General features: G+C 46.2%; 1 protein-coding gene across 1 annotated transcript; it reads left to right on the forward strand.

Moving 5' to 3' along the window:
• Positions 1–153: 153 nt before the first annotated feature.
• USP20 (ubiquitin specific peptidase 20) lies at positions 154–16,076 on the forward strand (the record flags this gene model as incomplete). Its single annotated transcript, XM_082009188.1, has 23 exons — positions 154–234; positions 628–681; positions 1,385–1,447; positions 1,589–1,720; positions 2,300–2,396; positions 2,587–2,656; positions 3,252–3,365; positions 4,548–4,626; positions 5,979–6,420; positions 7,352–7,492; positions 8,770–8,882; positions 9,335–9,507; positions 9,996–10,090; positions 10,647–10,680; positions 11,127–11,172; positions 11,814–11,994; positions 12,472–12,598; positions 12,708–12,877; positions 13,523–13,604; positions 13,985–14,093; positions 14,481–14,583; positions 14,852–14,923; positions 15,916–16,076. The coding sequence occupies 23 exons, from the start codon at positions 154–156 to the stop codon at positions 16,074–16,076; spliced, it is 2,739 nt and encodes a 912-aa protein (XP_081865314.1).
• Positions 16,077–16,794: the final 718 nt, after the last annotated feature.

The raw sequence follows: 16,794 nt of genomic DNA on the forward strand, positions 1-16,794 counted from the left end.
TGAACCTTAAAGATGGATATCGGAATCTCTAATGTACAAAACGTGCTAATTTATCTTCTTACAATTTGTGAGAGCAAATCTGACATGTAACTGAAAGGAACTATCCTTTCTTGTCCTAGGAAAACACCCCCCCACAGGTGAGCATTGGTGAAAATGGGGGATACAAGAGACATCTGTCCTCACCTGGATTCCATAGGAGAGGTGACCAGGGATGATCTGCTGCTCAAATCCAAGGTACAGGGTATTCTGGTTGTCAGTCCTTTCTCTTTTAGCTGTCGTGCATGGGTTTGCATGTTTGCTTTTCGAAGAAAATGCTGCCCATCTCCATAGAGGGGAGGCAGAAACTCTTCTTCCAACGCTGATGTACCTTGCACATGTCCCATAAAGTAAGCCTTTGTCAACCCCATCTGATCTATTTCTCACTGTCATTTTATCCTGCTCAAATGTGTCACTTAGCTAAAACGCTGCAAAGCATGTATTTAATTGGAAATGTGATACTAAGAAATGAAATACTGTGAGCTGTAGGTTGGTGAGGCCTGTTATATAGAGAAGTTTCCCACTCTTGAAGGACTAGGTTACTTAAAAGTCAAACAAGCAAACAAACCTTCTTTTATCATAAATATGCAGGGAACTTGCCAGTCTTGTGGAGCTGTGGGACCAAATCTCTGGGCTTGTCTTCAGGTAAAAATGGCTTGCTATTTGTGTGCATGATATGGTGGGACTTCTTTTTAGTATTTTTTTTTTTAAAAGAAAGTATTGTACTGGAAAAAAAAAAGAGTGGGAAGCAGAGAAGGGGTTCCCAGCAGAACTATCCATCGTTTTTTGATGGATTCCAAGGAAAAGACTCCCGAGATTAAAGGCTAACGCTGTCAGAATATGCCAAGATGTAACAGTTCACTCCTCATAGGTGCTTGCCCCCTGCTAGTCCCAACAGGAATGAATGAAATGCTCCGCATTGACTGTTGGCTGGGTCCTGCCTCTGTGGGCAACTGTGAAGGGAGGCTGCAAGTGTGAGACCTCAGAAGACGTTGCTCAGGGCAGTAAGGTGGAAAGGAATGACAAGGGGCATATGGGTGGGCAGGGGCAGTTTATTTTTACCCTGGAATGCCCAGACATTTTGAGACTGCTCAAATGAGCTGCCCATTGGAGCAATTGCCTTGGCATGGAGCCTTTACGTGGGTGCAAACCTGGTTTCAGGTTTTCATTCTTAAATCAAACAATTCCAATTTTCCATCTCATTCTGGGCGCTAAATAAAAAGCAAGTTAGAAAACTGGCAAGATCAATTCTGAAGTTGCCGCTGCTGGTGGGACTGGAGTTGCAGACTACTCCATCAAGGGCCTAGTTTAATGTGCCCACTGTACTTTTGCTCTTTTCTCTCACTAGATTGGTTGTCCTTATGTTGGTTGTGGGGAGTCCTTTGCTGACCACAGCACACTTCATGCACAGGTGAGCCCTTCTCTGTTGTCCATCTTAAGACAGAGTTGGATTTTTCCCATTACCTAATCCTCTTCTACCCTGTTCTACTCCAGTTTTTCAACATGAGCCAGCTGTCAAATCAGATTAATTATTTCACCTTTTAATTTTTAGGCCAAAAAGCACAACCTGACGGTGAATCTGACCACTTTCCGTGTCTGGTGTTATGCTTGTGAAAAGGAGGTGTTCTTGGACCAGCGGCTGGCAACGCACACGCAGTCACCGACGGTGAAGTTCACTGAACCGGTGGGTCTGTGTCACAACGTGGCAGGGTTGAACACTCAGCAGGATTTTTGTTTACCTGTTGCAAAATTAGCCAAGCGATTTCTGCTATTGTCCAGGCTTTTGTTGTGATAGGAATTCCTTCACTGAAAGTGGCTACCTGCAGCCAGAGGACCAATAGCCTTGCCTTGTAGGATCTCCCAGCAAGATGGCTTCCAGATGACTTCAATATCCATTCAGAATTTATTTTTAACCTTTCCTAGCCTCTTCCATGGGGTGTCTGTTTCTGGGAGGAACCACAACAGCTGCCACATCTTAATTTTCAATGCATGGTCCATCAAAATTTTGGCTGTCAGACCAGAAAATTGTGACACTGCTGCATATTCCTGATGTCTCTTTTATCATGTGTACTGGAAGCAGTAGTGGTACTATTTCCACTCCCTCCTTGCATTAGTGAGAAGGGTAGACAGCGCAACTGGTTCTTCTCTCTTTGGTGTGCTTTTTTTAAAGGCTGCCTCAATTTATGTGTAAGATACTATCTCTCACAACTCATCTTTTAAAACAGGCCTCTCACTGATGCTTATTTCTCTGTCTTTAATCTAGGATTCTCCATTGCCTGCTCACCCTTTGAAAGCTGTTCCAATTGCAGTGGCTGATGAAGGCGAATCTGAATCAGAGGATGATGATTTGAAACCAAGAGGTAACTCTGCATTGAGTTGATGAAAGGGCTGTGAGGGTAACTCTGCAATCTGTAGGACCTGCACTGAGAGGTTCCTAGGAGCAGAGTGTGGAGACTGCCTAGGAAGGGCTGAATTTCCTCTCCTTTGGGGAGGAATGTAGAAAGCAGCACGTCTGGAAAGTGTTTCATGCCTCTCTTGTTTGTGCTTTAGGCCTTACTGGAATGAAAAATCTTGGGAACTCCTGCTACATGAATGCAGCACTTCAGGCTCTCTCTAACTGGTAGGCATTAGGGCCTTTCAGTAGAGTCTTTACTAGACTTCACTAAATATCAAAAGTGGCATCTGCTGATCTGAGATCTTCATGGGTCTTGCAAAGAGAAATCAGCCAGCCTAGGTGCAGAAAAATTTAGTGTTTGGTTAGGGCAGTAGAAGTTTTACAGTAGGAAACTGAGTGAAGAGCCAGCTGTGGCTACATACAAGACTCATCATGTTTAGATGAGTGCTTGAAGTAAAACTTCATCATTTCTGTTGTGACAGAAGTGTATTTATCACATGGGAAGGCATGTCACATGTTTTTATTCTCCCCAGTGATACCTTTCTAACAACCCATAGCCTAAAATATTTTGTAGCCATCCTGCTGAGAACTAATTCCAGGATCTCTTCTCTATACTGCGAACAGATTCAGACCAGCCTTTTTCATTTGTTTCAATTTAGGAGACGAGTCTGCATCTGGAATCCTTTCTTCCCTTGACTTAAAAAACAGTATCTTAAGCATGCTTTTGAAAAGGCATGCATTTAAGTTTTGATAAACCCTTAAATAGAAGCAGAGGAGCGATTTCTGTGCACTGAATTCTTCTCTTTTTTTTTCCTTGCAGTCCACCTCTCACACAGTTTTTTCTGGAATGTGGTGGACTGGTCCGTACAGATAAGAAACCAGCACTGTGCAAAAGTTACCAGAAGTTGGTGTCTGAGGTTTGGCATAAGAAACGGTGAGTGGTCACTCCCTAATCTGGACAGGTTTCATAGTTATGTTAGTTCTAAGTAAGAACTGTAAGTTCTGTAAGAACTGGCAGTAAGTCTGGCATCAGCAAAGAGGAAGTTTGATTTTCAGGGATAAGTGCACTGTCTAAGGCAGTCAGTTCAAACCCTGCGTAGGTGGGTATGCGAAGATTCCCCCATATCTAGGAGATCCCATATCCTGCTACGGGAGATAAAATGGATCTATTTATGACAGTGAAAAGAATACATTCTTAATGTTGTAACTTTAAAAAGGAAGAGAATTTTTATATAGCTTCCCTGTTGACAATGAGGAAAAAATGATGGAGTAAGGGAATACTCATAGCCATTTCTGACTATTTTGCATGGACTGACCAGCACTTAATTGCAATGCTCTTGATTAGCAGAGAGATTGATGATTTGGATGGAAAAAGCGATACAGAGATTTTTACCAAAGAGAGTGGAAAATGCAGGTGATGTTTTGGGAAATGTTTGCTATTGGTTCAAATTCTAGACTAATTGAGTTTAGTTTAGTCTAGGAAAGTGTAAGATAACACAGCTGTGTTTAAATCTGAAGACGTCTGCTCTGTGCAATCAATTGAAAAAAATCAAACTAGGATTTTTAGTGGCATTGTATGTTTGCTTCGTGTTAGTTGTTAATAAGGGATAAGTAAGATAGAGAGCAAAAGTGAACTGTATCTTTCTGGAAGAGAAGGCTGTAGACTTTGAAGCAGCATAATATCATTTTAATACTGGTTTTGATTTACCTCATTTACTGGGTGGTCAGCCCACCCAGATTTTGAGGCAGACCTGGTGCTGCAAAATCAAACCAAGTAACTAATTGCAAAACTCTGCTCTCGAAAGAATCACTTGAGACAGGTGAAAGTGTGGACAGAGCTTTCAGTTAAATATGCTCTAGTGAAGAATCTCTCTGGAAGGATAGACTGAAATGACTGTGAGATGTTTTCTGTCTCTTAATTTGTTATGTCATCCAGCTAATAGAGAAATATATGCCCAGGCTTTGCAGGTGCATAATTATCTTTTGTTGTCTTTAACTAGTTACCACTAGGTTACCACACCCTGTTCTATGGCTTATTAGACAAACTGGCTCCAGGCCTGATAAGCAAACTAACTTCTTTTTTTTTTTTTTTTTTTCCCTCCCCATATCTAAACAGCCCGAGTTATGTTGTTCCGAGCAGTCTATCTCATGGAATTAAACTCGTCAACCCCATGTTCCGAGGCTATGCGCAGCAGGTGGGGCCTCAACAAAAACATGCCATTGTTCCAAAGATGGTGGGATTTTTATTCCTCCAGCAGTGGTGCTTGTGTTCAGAGGAAAAACTTGTGCTCAGGGGTCATGCCCATTTTGTGTTAGTATTAGTGATCTCATAGAGCACTTGGGTGGGATTGAGGAGACCTGGGTTCTCTTCCAGGCTCTGCCTCTGGCTTGCTGGTACCAAATCAATGCATGTTCCTGTGTCAGCTTTCTCACCTCTGAAATTATGATTGTTACCTCCTTTATAAAGGGCTTTGAGATCTATTAATATGTGCTATATGAGAGTTAGGTATTATTTATTCACATCAGAGCTGGGAAACCTGGATAAGTCTGTACTAAAAAGTTAAAGATATGAATATACTTAATTTTTTTTCTGGGGAATTACAGCACACTAAATCTTATTTCAGGATAGTATCCTTTTTTTCTTTGAAGTTTTTATCAGTGTGTCTCTTGTGTTTATTCTTTAGCATAAATTGTAAACATCAAACTGTGTAATTAGAAAATTTACAAAAGAAGTGACAGTACATCTAAACTGTGATACTGACAGGAAGTCAAAACAGAGAATAAAAATAATGATTAATGAAAGAACTTCTGTATTCATCTTTGATGTGAAGTACGTTGGATTGGAAAACTCTCAGCTATAAAGAGAGAAAGTTGAAAGGAAGACAGGGCAGGCTAAAAGCCAAACTTCCATAAAATAACAGAAACATCATAATTAAATTTCTGGAGTTGTCAAAATACCAAGTCGCTTTCCCACAGGTCCTTTGAAGCCAATGTATCAGCTCTTTTACCATGTATTATAAATGTAGGAGTCTGCACTGTGATTGTAAAGTCTTTGGTTTCTGGTTCCATTCCCTATTTACTCAAGATTTTAATCTGTCCTATTTAAGAGAAGGATTGCCATGAGCAGAAGTCAGTGTTCATGAAATTTGTTTTGTGGGCAAGACTCTATTCTCTACGGCCTGCTGTCTTCATTAAGTTTCTCCTTGTCTCTCACCTCTTATCAGTTGTAAAACCCTGATAAATAAGCTCATGGTTTGCATACTGCATCTGCTCTTTGGCTTTTCGCTGTTTTTCAGCTGAAGATGTTCAGATAAATATTGTGCCTTTTATCATTTAGGAGTTAAAAACATTTATATAGCAGACAGTTGTCTTGGTACATCTCCACGGTACTCGCTTTGCTTTAGTAAAGTCTCCTTGTGTTGCAGGGGTGGCTGACCTTTGTGGGCAGCCTTGAAAGAGACTGTGAATGGAGCCATCTCCTCTTTTGCCCCTCTCATTTGCCGCATTTCTGGATGGATACTAACATGGAATTACTCCTGGTTTTCAGGACACTCAGGAGTTCCTGCGGTGCCTGATGGATCAGCTTCACGAAGAACTGAAGGAACCCATTGTTGCAGAGACAAGGGATTTGGATACCAGTGACCAAGACGACAAGCGAGAGGGAGACCGAAGTCCTTCAGAGGATGAGTTCCTCTCCTGTGACTCAAGCAGTGACAGGGGTGAAGGAGATGGTCAAAGCCGGACCACAGGAGGCATGGGCAGCAGCTCCCTGGCAGAGACAGAGTTGTTGATCCAAGATGAAGCAGGAAGGGGGATCTCTGAGAAAGAGAGGATGAAGGACAGGAAGTTCTCCTGTGGCCATCGGCGCAGCAACTCGGAGCAGGTGGATGAGGATGCAGATGTTGATACTACTCTGATGCCAGTTGATGGTAGAGCCTCACCTGAGATGCTGCCAGCTCCCCGTCCTGCCAGCCCGTGTAGGACACCAGGTATACACCTCTTCCAGTCGTGTTATTTGTGAGAAGACATGCTGTGACCCTACACAGGGAGAGTGTTATAGTGCAGTGGCAAACACCACATAATGTGACTGTTCCTTCTATGGGTTCCAAGAGATTTCGCATCCAAGATTTTCTTCAGTGTCCCTGTCAGTAGTTCTGCCTTGGTGCACAGTTGCTTCTGTAAGAAAATGTAATACATGAGCCAGAGAGGTGCGTAGCTGGGCTAAAGTGCTATGGAACTGAGTAAAGACTACGTCCTGAAGGCAGTGACAGCTGCCTCTGCCAAACCCACGAACGCTGCATTTATGCCTTTTCCTAATTTAAGAGAAAGGTTTTGTATGTGTACATTGCTTTATCTGATAGGCTGGTCTGGGGAAATATTAGCTGTCAAAAAGGCGTGGAAGAAGGTAATTGTTAATGTTGGACTGTGGTCTTTGTGGAGAGGAAAGGGAGATGCACAATTTGTGCATTTCTGTGTCTTAGGGAAAAGAGCAGCAGTTAAGACGTAGGTGTGGAGTCACCTCAAACTGAACATACCCGATCTTTCAACACTTCTTTATATAAGAGTCTTACTCTGCCAACTGGCACTGAAGAAAGCAATGCTGTTTATGTGGATTAGGGATACAGGAGCAAGCTGTAAAACCTAATTAGTCATACGTGTGAAAAAATGGCGGTTTGTTTTTTTTTTTTTTATGTAATTATTAGCTGTTCAGTATAGCTCTGTACGCACTCTTATCCAAGCACTGAGGGATCTGTATCTGCCAACCAGTGCAAGCAGGACAGATAATAGACACTGAGCTGTGCATATCGGGAAAGATTCTGTGCTGGAACGCAGAGCTGGGCTGCACTGACTGCGGTAGGGTTGCCTTTCATACCTGGGGTTTTCATCAGTGCCCTTCTGCCTCCCCGTTTTCCCAAACAGAACCTGACAATGATGCCTACGTGCGCTGCTCCTCTCGCCCCTGCAGTCCAGTCCATCATGAAGTGCACTCCAAGCTCTCTAGCAGTCCTCCTCGCTCCAGTCCTGCCAGGCTTGGACCTTCCTACGTACTCAAGAAAGGTAGTGCAAGGAGTGGTATGCTGGGAGGCACAGGGGGGTAGCAGGTAGAGGAGGAGGGCTTCACCTACAGAATAGGCAAGGAATCGATCATAATTCTTGATAAACAGTTGTAAGAAGTGCTGATTCCTCTGGACGTCAGTGCTTTCTAAAATAGTACTAGGCAAAGACTACAGCAAACGTGCAGGTGAAGTCAAGCTCTGGGCACAACAGATGTTCTAGCATGCTCTAATATTGGAGCTTGAAATGATTTCCATGTCTGCATCTGTGAACTGTGGTGTTAATAAAATGGCTATGAAGTCCCAGGCACAAGCTCTGTCCCTTTAGGGGAGTGTGGAGATGTGTAAACATTTGTCTGCCAGATTTGCATTTCATAGCGTGTGGGCCAAAGAACTGTAAGATGATGTTACAGAGAGAGAGCTTCCTGCCTCTTGGACATCCTGGGCTCACAATATTAGAACTAAGGCTGCAGATGTCAATCCAGTGCTGGGAGCATTGTTAGGCTTCAGAGTGGAGCCTGGCTTCTGTTGTTACCAAACTGGTCTCTTCATCCCAAGCAAATTGCAAAATAAAATCCCTCAGCATTGCGTAGCCTGCAAACACAATGGCATGTGCTTATACCACTGTCCTTACAGCTGTTCAGTAATGGCATTCTTTCCTCAGCTGTGTGCCAGCCCCTTGGCTGAGGTCAGCACAGCCACAGATGTTCTGGCCGGATGAAGAGCATTCTGTCTCCATGCACGTGTGCGTAGGGAAGAGGGTTTGTTGTTAAACAAAACTGTGTGTTTGGCCAGTCCCTGCTGTGGAGAGTCCTCTCCAGTGCAAGACACCTGGGGAACACATGGTAAATGTCAGAGCGGGGAGGAAAAAAGGACAAAGAACACAGGGTTGGGGGGGGGGGAGAGGAAGTAAAGTGTAAAGCTTAGAGCAAAATATTGCAAGACCTCAGAAAAGCCGGGGCTTTCTGTGGCAGGGCCAGGCTTCTAAACATGTAGTAAGAGGGTGGAAACAGGATTTCCAGTAAGACAATTTCTGCCTGCTGAGAGCTGGCATGTCTGTGTGAGTTCAGCTGGCTACCTCTCCCTTTCTTGTACCAAATGAAGCAGCAGTTGTCTTCATGTCAGTTTACAGCGGGCTCCACTGTCTCACTGGCATGCAAGTGGTGTCTGAACGTGCAGGACAGCACTTGTCCGGTGTTGTTCTTGTATGGCTGCATGACTCTATTGAGACGGGAGATGGGGAAGGAGTTGCTACATGATGAGTCTCCCTTGTGTGTCTTTCAGCCCAGATGCAGGCTTCTGGGAAAAAGAAGAAAGAACTTCGCTATCGCAGTGTGATTTCTGACATCTTCGATGGCTCCATTCTCAGCCTGGTGCAGTGCCTCACATGCGACAGAGTGAGTCTCCTGGTGCTTGTCAGTCAGGGAGCACACAGGCTTCTGGCTTGTAGATCTCTTCTTAGGAAATGGTGCTCGCATTTCCAAACACTGTGGGATGCAGCAGTCCTGCTAAAATGACAATAGGTGGATGGCAGGGGAGGTGTGAGGAACCTGCCATGCCAAGAAGACATATTTCTCTGTAGGGGTCTGTTCGCTTATCTGTGTTTCTGAGCTGGCCTAGCAATATCACATTCACATCACAAAACTGATTCCAGTGCTCCAAAAACCATGACAAAAGTCATCCTGCTGACAGCAGTGAAGAATAATTAGCCAGAGTGGGTTGCTTTTACTGTCAGCTCAGGTTTCTAGCCTAGACAAAATCCAAGCAGTGATAAAAGGTGATGAAGGTCAGGTCCCAGCTCCATTAGATGCACAAGAAACACAAATCTCTTCCTCTTGGATATTTCCAGGTTTCTACAACAGTGGAGACATTCCAGGACCTGTCACTCCCAATCCCAGGGAAGGAGGACTTGGCCAAGCTGCACTCTGCCATCTACCAAAATGTGCCAGCTAAGACAGGAGCATGTGGGGACAGCTATGCTTCACAAGGCTGGATTGCTTTCATCATGGAGTATATCCGGAGGTGTGTTCCCTATGCAGGATCTCTTTTTTCTGAGGTTTGCCCTGCAGTGCTGGAAGGCAGCTGTCCCTAACCAGTGGTGTTTACAGCAGAATGTCAATAGTAACCATTCCTTGGATGACAGTATGTGGTACCTCACAGGTCTTTGAGCCTTTTCATGTAAACCAGTTGCTACTGTTCCTCTAGTTCTGTCATACACCTTGAGATCTCTTTTGCAGCTGATAATCCCTCACTTCTGCCTTTAGCTCAGTCTTGCCCTCCAGAGCAAATTAATTCCTGGTGTAGTTTTCCAAATCATTTCCAGTTTGAGCAGTCACAGGAGGAACATCAGCTGAGAGAGATCATGCTTTCCCTGCTCCTCTGGGATGTATGATGAGCTTAGTTAGGACCTACAGCTAGAAGGAAATCTGTCATCCGTTTGGGGTTTTGTATGCCAAAGTGTCCAGCTATTTTATGTATAACTCTTTCTCTTAATCCTCTCTCTTCTGCAGATTTGTGGTGTCTTGTATCCCTAGCTGGTTTTGGGGTCCTGTTGTGACACTGGAGGATTGTCTTGCTGCCTTTTTTGCAGCAGATGAGTTGAAGGGTGAGTTTTCTTCAGTGGGGTCTGACAGCTCAAAACAAGGCAAACTGCATGGAGGAGTATTTCACATACATTTTGGAGGCGGATTAAATCTCCTGTAAATCCTGCCTCGGTATTTCACTTAGAGACTGGCAGTACCCAAAGTTGGCAGTTAAGCGTCTCTGAGCAGAATTGAGTTTTCCCACTTGCCCACGGGTGGGAAATCCGGCTGAGTGTCCTCAGCAAGGAGCAGACATGGCTGTTGGTTGTTTGCGTGTGCTGTGGCTTCTTAGCCTTCTTAGTTTCTTTGCTTTCTCCATTGACTCCTTAAGCTCTAGAGGACTCAAACAATTTGCTGTATTCACTTGCGTTAATGGGCAGTTGCATACTTTCCTGCTGGTTGACTGAATTCTCTTCTTGCCTACACTTCTTGCGAGAAGCATTTGTTTTGACCTCTTCTCATCCTGGCTTCCCCAAGAGGTTGCTTAGCTTGGTTTCTGTGCACTGCATGGAAGGGTAGCCATGTCAGCGTTGTGTGCTCTGAGTAACTGCATAATGGCTTTCTTCTCTTTGTCTACAGGGGACAACATGTACAGTTGTGAACGGTGTAAAAAGTAAGTCTGTATTATCTGTATCATGTTGTATTTCTGGAACTTTATTTCCCTGCACAGCTGCCAAACATTTTGCTACGCCCTCTGCCTGGACATTTCTTCTGCTGAGTGGCCCATGAAATCTGCCTTGCATTATACTGGAGTTCTGGTCTTGAGAGGTCACTGATGGCAGATAGGAAAAGTGCTGCCTATGGGGTGGAAAAGAAAGGAGGAAAGATATGAACAGGGATGTGTCTTGGCAGTAATGGAGCTATTGTATTAGAAAGAAGAGGCATGACAAACTGCTCATGCCATGCCTCATTTGGGAAGGATGCTGCAAAGAGCCTGAATTTGTTGCTGCTAGAATTCAAGATTTGTCTTGGATTTCAAAGCGAGCAAGACCCAGCCTTGCCTTTTGGCCTCCTTTTGCTTTAGAGATTTCTCACAGCTAGTTTCTTTTTCTCCCTCAGACTGCGGAATGGAGTAAAGTACTGCAAAGTCCTCCGGCTACCAGAGGTGAGTAAAACACCTTCTTTCCTTGTTTTCTCTCAGCAGCCACTGAGGAGGTAAGGACACTAGAGGTAGAACAGAAATAGCAGTTTGTTTTGGTGGCAAAGTCCTGTATCTAGACCAGAAGAGGCTTCCCCATTCTAAGCTGATGAACCAGCAGGATTCATGACTAACAGGCAAAGAACTCTTGCAAAGATCAGATGCACAGAGATTGTAGAACCATTGAATGGGTTGGGTTGGAAGGGACCTTTCAAGGTCATCTAGTCCCACCCCCTGCAGTGAGCAGGGACATCTTCAACTAGACCAGGTTGCTCAGAGCCCCGTCCAGCCTGACCTGGAATGTTTCCAGGGATGGGGCATCTACCATGGGCAACCATGGGCAATCTACTCTCTGGGCAACCTGGGCCAGTGTTTCACCACCCTCATTGTGACAAATTTCTTCCTTCTATCTAGTCTAAACTCCTTAGTTTAAAACCATCACCTCTTGTCCTATCACTACAGGCCCTGCTAAAAAGTCTGTCCCCATCTTTCTTATAAGCCCTCTTTAAGTACTGAAAAGCTGCAGTAAGGTCTCCCTGGAGATGTGCTGGTGTATCAGAAGACCCACGGCAAAACTGTGCTTTGGTGTTCTGTCTTTGGTGTTTTAGATTCTTTGCATCCATTTGAAACGGTTCCGGCATGAGGTGATGTATTCTTTCAAGATCAACAGTCACGTCTCCTTCCCCTTGGAAGGGCTGGATCTGCGGCCTTTCCTAGCCAAGGAGTGTGTCTCCCAGATCACCACCTACGATCTCCTGTCGGTCATCTGTCACCATGGCACCGCAGGCAGTAAGTCCTTCTTCTGTGAGTACAGGCAGAGCTGAACAGGAACGAGATGAGTATGAGCAAAGCAGAAGTGTGTTCCAGGACTAGCCAAACACCTCTTCTGGGATGAAGTGCAGTGTAAGGCCTGCCCCCTCCATTCCCAGGCTTGCTCAGCCTCTGCCCTTTGAAAAGTGAACCGAGCAGCTTCTGACACATCCCCTGCAGCTATGGCAGCCTCACCACTGGGTTGGCTCAAAGCCTTTCCCAAAGTTCAGTCTCACTGCGAGGCCCTTTCCAAGGAAGGCAAATCAGGGTGGCAGTGCCAGGCTTCCCTGCTCCTGCAAAGCCGGCCTGAACAGGAATTATGATGCCTTTTTTTTCTTTTTTGGCACTCTCCGTTCTCTTCCAGCAGCTAATCCTATTTGTGCTGCTGACATTATCCCAGGCCTGACTTCTGTCTGCACTCCGAATCCCAGTGGTGTCGTGTGTTCTCTGTTACAGGTGGGCATTACATAGCCTACTGCCAGAACGTGATCAATGGCCAGTGGTACGAGTTTGATGACCAATATGTCACTGAAGTTCATGAGACTGTGGTACAGAATGCAGAAGCCTATGTCTTGTTCTACAGGTGAGCTGTGCCCCGGATGCAGCTGTTCCTTGCTGGTTACAGAATACCTAGAAATGCATTTGGAAAACTAAGTTTTCAGGAATTGCTTAACTTTCTTTTCCTACTTAAGGAAAAGCAGTGAAGAGGCTGTGCGAGAGCGTCAGAAAGTTGTGTCCCTTGCCAGCATGAAGGAGCACAGTTTACTGCAGTTCTACATCTCTCGGGAGTGGCTCAACAAATTCAACACGTTTGCTGAGCCTGGTCCCATCACCAATCACACTTTTCTGTGCTCTCACGGAGGTAAGGCAGCGCTGCCGGACCTGGGAATAGCAATTCTCAGCTACACCTTTATGCTTCCTGGTGCATTAACAAATGCAGAAAAAAAGCTCCAGCTCTCATCCTGCTACAGTGTACGTTGCAGTAGGATCCGCTCCTTTGGCAGAAACTGCAGCCTGCTCAGGGAGAGATGAGACAATTCTCCCATTGTCCTGCTGATCAGAGGCCCAGAGGGATGTGTAGTGCTGGGAAACAACAGTTTTCAGTTCTCTGTTTGTTTTTAAAAACAAACCTGTAGAAAGGCGATAAGACAGCATTTATCTGTATTACCCTGTCAGCAAGGTTGGCCTTCAGTGTTTGTTTGGAGAATGGAGTGCACGCTACTGAAGAGAGCCGACACCATGTTTTATTGTTCCACTTTTTCATCTGTCATGCTGGGGAGCCCTTGTGTTTTACAAATCACCGAAATAAAGCACTTGATTAGAAATTGAGGCCATGAATTAAGAAGCCTCCACAATTAATGAACTCTTGACTGTCTTCCATTAGCAGAGGAAGCAGATTCTGGAATCGGGGAGTTTTCGGCAAGGGAGACTGACTTTTTTTATTTGTGTCTTTACCCAGCAATAATGAGTTCCCTGGTTAACTCTCCCTCTTGCTTTCCTTCCACAGGGATCCCTCCTAATAAATACCATTATATCGATGACCTGGTTGTGATTCTGCCACAGAATGTGTGGGAATATCTCTACAACAGGTGAATATGGACACTTCATTCTTCCTCCCGATGAGTTTTGTTTTTTGTTTCACACTTGGGGCAGTGGCCAAGGCTTAATCCCTTCCCAGGGCACCTTAAAGCTATGCAGTACTTGCTGCGGACTGGCAAAGACTTGGATTTGGTAGATGGTCCTCATCTAAACCAAAATTAGTTTTATCAGTGCGTTGTCCCAGAGCAGTATTGTGACCCTCACTGTGTTGGGTAAAGCCAGTACTCTCCATTCAGAAAACGGCTGCAGATGCACCTCCTTCACCAGCGTCTGTAGTAGTATAAAAATCCGCCTCTGTAGGATTCGGGGCTGGGAAGCATTTCCATTCTCCTGCAGTTCTCCATTCCCCTCCCTCTCTTCCTGTGCCCAGGTTTGGGGGTGGCCCTGCTGTGAACCATCTGTACGTGTGCTCCATTTGCCAAGTGGAGATCGAAGCACTTGCCAAACGCAGGAGAATTGAAATCGACACCTTCATCAAGGTTTGTATGGGAAGCAACTGGAAGCAGTGGCAGAGGTGGGAAATGGAGACCTGTCACAGTTAGTGGGAAACTTGCCTCTGTTTTCTGGAACACGAGCTACGGCATGGTCAGGAGTTTGATCTCGGGGTTCCGCAGTGCTGGCGGCACGGGGAGGGGCGGCTGGAACACGATGATGCTGTGCGTGGCTGCATGCAGACACGATGTTTGAAACCGTCGTAGGCTCTTGCCTGCTCTAGTGAGCAGGAACGGGTTTTGAGGAAGGTGGGGGAATTACATGGGGTTCTTCTGAAGAATGGCAAGGCTGCCTTACAGTTAACAGAAGGGGCTCCCCAGGCCTCAGGAGCGACTAAATCCTTCCTGCATGTCTCTTCTCCTCTGCTCTCCCAGCTGAACAAGGCTTTCCAGGCAGAGGAATCTCCAAGCGTCATCTACTGTATCAGCATGCAGTGGTTCCGTGAGTGGGAAGCTTTTGTCAAGGGGAAGGATAATGGTAAGAAGCCAGAGACCTCTGGAGTCTGTCAGGGGTGAAAGGTAGAATGGAAACAAGTCTGTTTGCTAGGTGCACCTCCTGAGTGAGGACTGCACCTGACTGGTATGACTTGAAGCTGAACAGAGTTCAGACACGAGCTACTCAGACTGCCTGTAGGTCCCCAAGAGCAGGGCAGAAGTAACAAGAGAACTAGCTTGGGAAATAAGCTGAATCTGGTGGCAACGTGGAAAGCAGAATGGTTTTTGATATGTTTGTTCTCCTCTTACAGAGCCTCCTGGACCAATTGACAACAGCAAGATTGCACTCACAAAAGCAGGTGGCCACGTGCAAGTTAAGCAGGGTAAGGCTTGTGCTTGCTGTCTTGCAGTGTTCGTAGAGGGTGAAGGAGAATGTTCCATCGGATCTAGCTGCCCATAGTGAAGCAGTCACAGAGCAAGATGGTGTTGCAGAGGATGACAGTTCTCTGCACATCCCTGTGCTGACTGCCCTGAGTGAGCCATCCCAGTTCTCCACTGGCTGCTCCTGCATGACCAACTTGCTGATGTGACTCATTACAGTGAAGCCTGCAGTCCCCATCTCCTGCTGTTGCTGTTGCCCAGGCCCCTTCCACCATCCCTCTTTGCCCAGCTTTGTAGCTTTGATCTTTACTCAGCATCTGCTGTGGTCCAGCTTGTGAATTAACATTGCTTGTGCTGTCCTTGCTGGGCTCTGCTGCCAAGCAGATAAAGATTGTGTTAGTAGCTTGGTTATCTCTCAAAGCAAACCTTTCTGCTTTTTCTCTGTAACCTTTATGGCAAAGTTCTCTGCTTTCCCTGCGTTGACCACCATAAGTTGTCCCTCCTAGGACAGCTTGGAGGGCGGTTTCTGTCTGTCCCAGGCAGTGCAAACCCCACCTGCCTGGGACTGCTGTGTCTGCATGTTTGTAGGCCCCCGGGGCTCTCGCTGGCGTGTGCGAGGGGCAGTCAGGCAGGCCCTGGTATCATGGGCTGGTGCTGCTCAGTTCCCCTTGGGGAAGGGAAGAAGTGACCCCCCCAGCGGTCGGCAACGCTGCCCTGGAGCGCCAGTGGCATTGCCGAGGGCTGGTGGGGCCCGCTGTGCCCACAGCTGCGCAGCACAGAGCCGCCAGCGGGGCGGGGTGCTTCGGTGGGTCTGGGCCATGCAGCTGCAGGGACCGCTTGTGCCTTGCTTGTCCTGAGGGTGGGCCTGTGCAGGGGGAGGTGGCGGGAGAGGAGGATGTCCTCGTGTGGTGAGGCACCAGCCTTTTCCTCCCATGGCTGCAGGGAGCAAGGACCTAGTGGCCGCACGTGTGATTACTGCTGTTGTCCCTTTCAGGTGCTGATTATGGGCAGATTTCTGAGGAAACATGGATTTACTTAAGCACACTGTATGGAGGGGGCCCGGAGATTGCGATCAGACAGAATGTGGCCCAGGCCCAAGAACTGGAAAACCTACATGGGGAGCAGAAGATTGAAGCAGAGACACGGGCTGTGTGATCTGTGCGGGATGGGGCAGGGAAGGTATGGCACAAATATGTCCGTGTGGGGATGGAAGGCTGGAGAGTCCCGAGGAATCAAACCTCTTCCATTGTCTGGCACTCGAAGGCGTGTGCCGCTCCCACCACCACTTCTGGGGAAGGCAGGTTTCCTCCGCTGACCTTTCATGTGGCTTTGAATACAGGGGTGGTGCTGGGCAAGACGGGGAGAAAATCAGCTTCTCTGTACTTCATCTCTGGATAAAGCTGTGGTGGGAGAATGCAGCCAGACTTCACCAGGGCATGTTTTGACCCGAGTCCTCTCCCTTTTGTTTGCTTACACGGGCCCAGCACTCCCAGGTTGCCCCCAGTGAACTGAGTCTCTCTGCTCCTTTGCAGGTTTTGCTTTTGGCACTTTTCTTTTTTAAATCAAACTTATAAAAGAGAACGAAAGGTTATTTATGTTTCCAGCGGGCAGCGTTGCAACTAGAGAAACCTGTTATTTGAAGCTAACTAAGCCACAAGGTCTCACGGTAGCTTTGTGCTGGTGAGGCACAGCTGTCACAACTTCCTAGTTTTTCTCTTCATCTAATTCTTGCAAATTCCGTTGCAATCATATAAGAAATTTTGAAAGAAAGAGGCTGTTTCTTTCTCCCCTGGCCCCTAAAGGCACACACACCTTCACAGTCCTGCAGGTTTATTTTTTTTTTTTTCTCCTTGTATCTGATTTCATGTGTTCA

This window comes from Phaethon aethereus (genome assembly GCF_964289735.1).
Source record: "Phaethon aethereus genome assembly, chromosome: 20".
NCBI lineage: Eukaryota > Metazoa > Chordata > Aves > Phaethontiformes > Phaethontidae > Phaethon > Phaethon aethereus.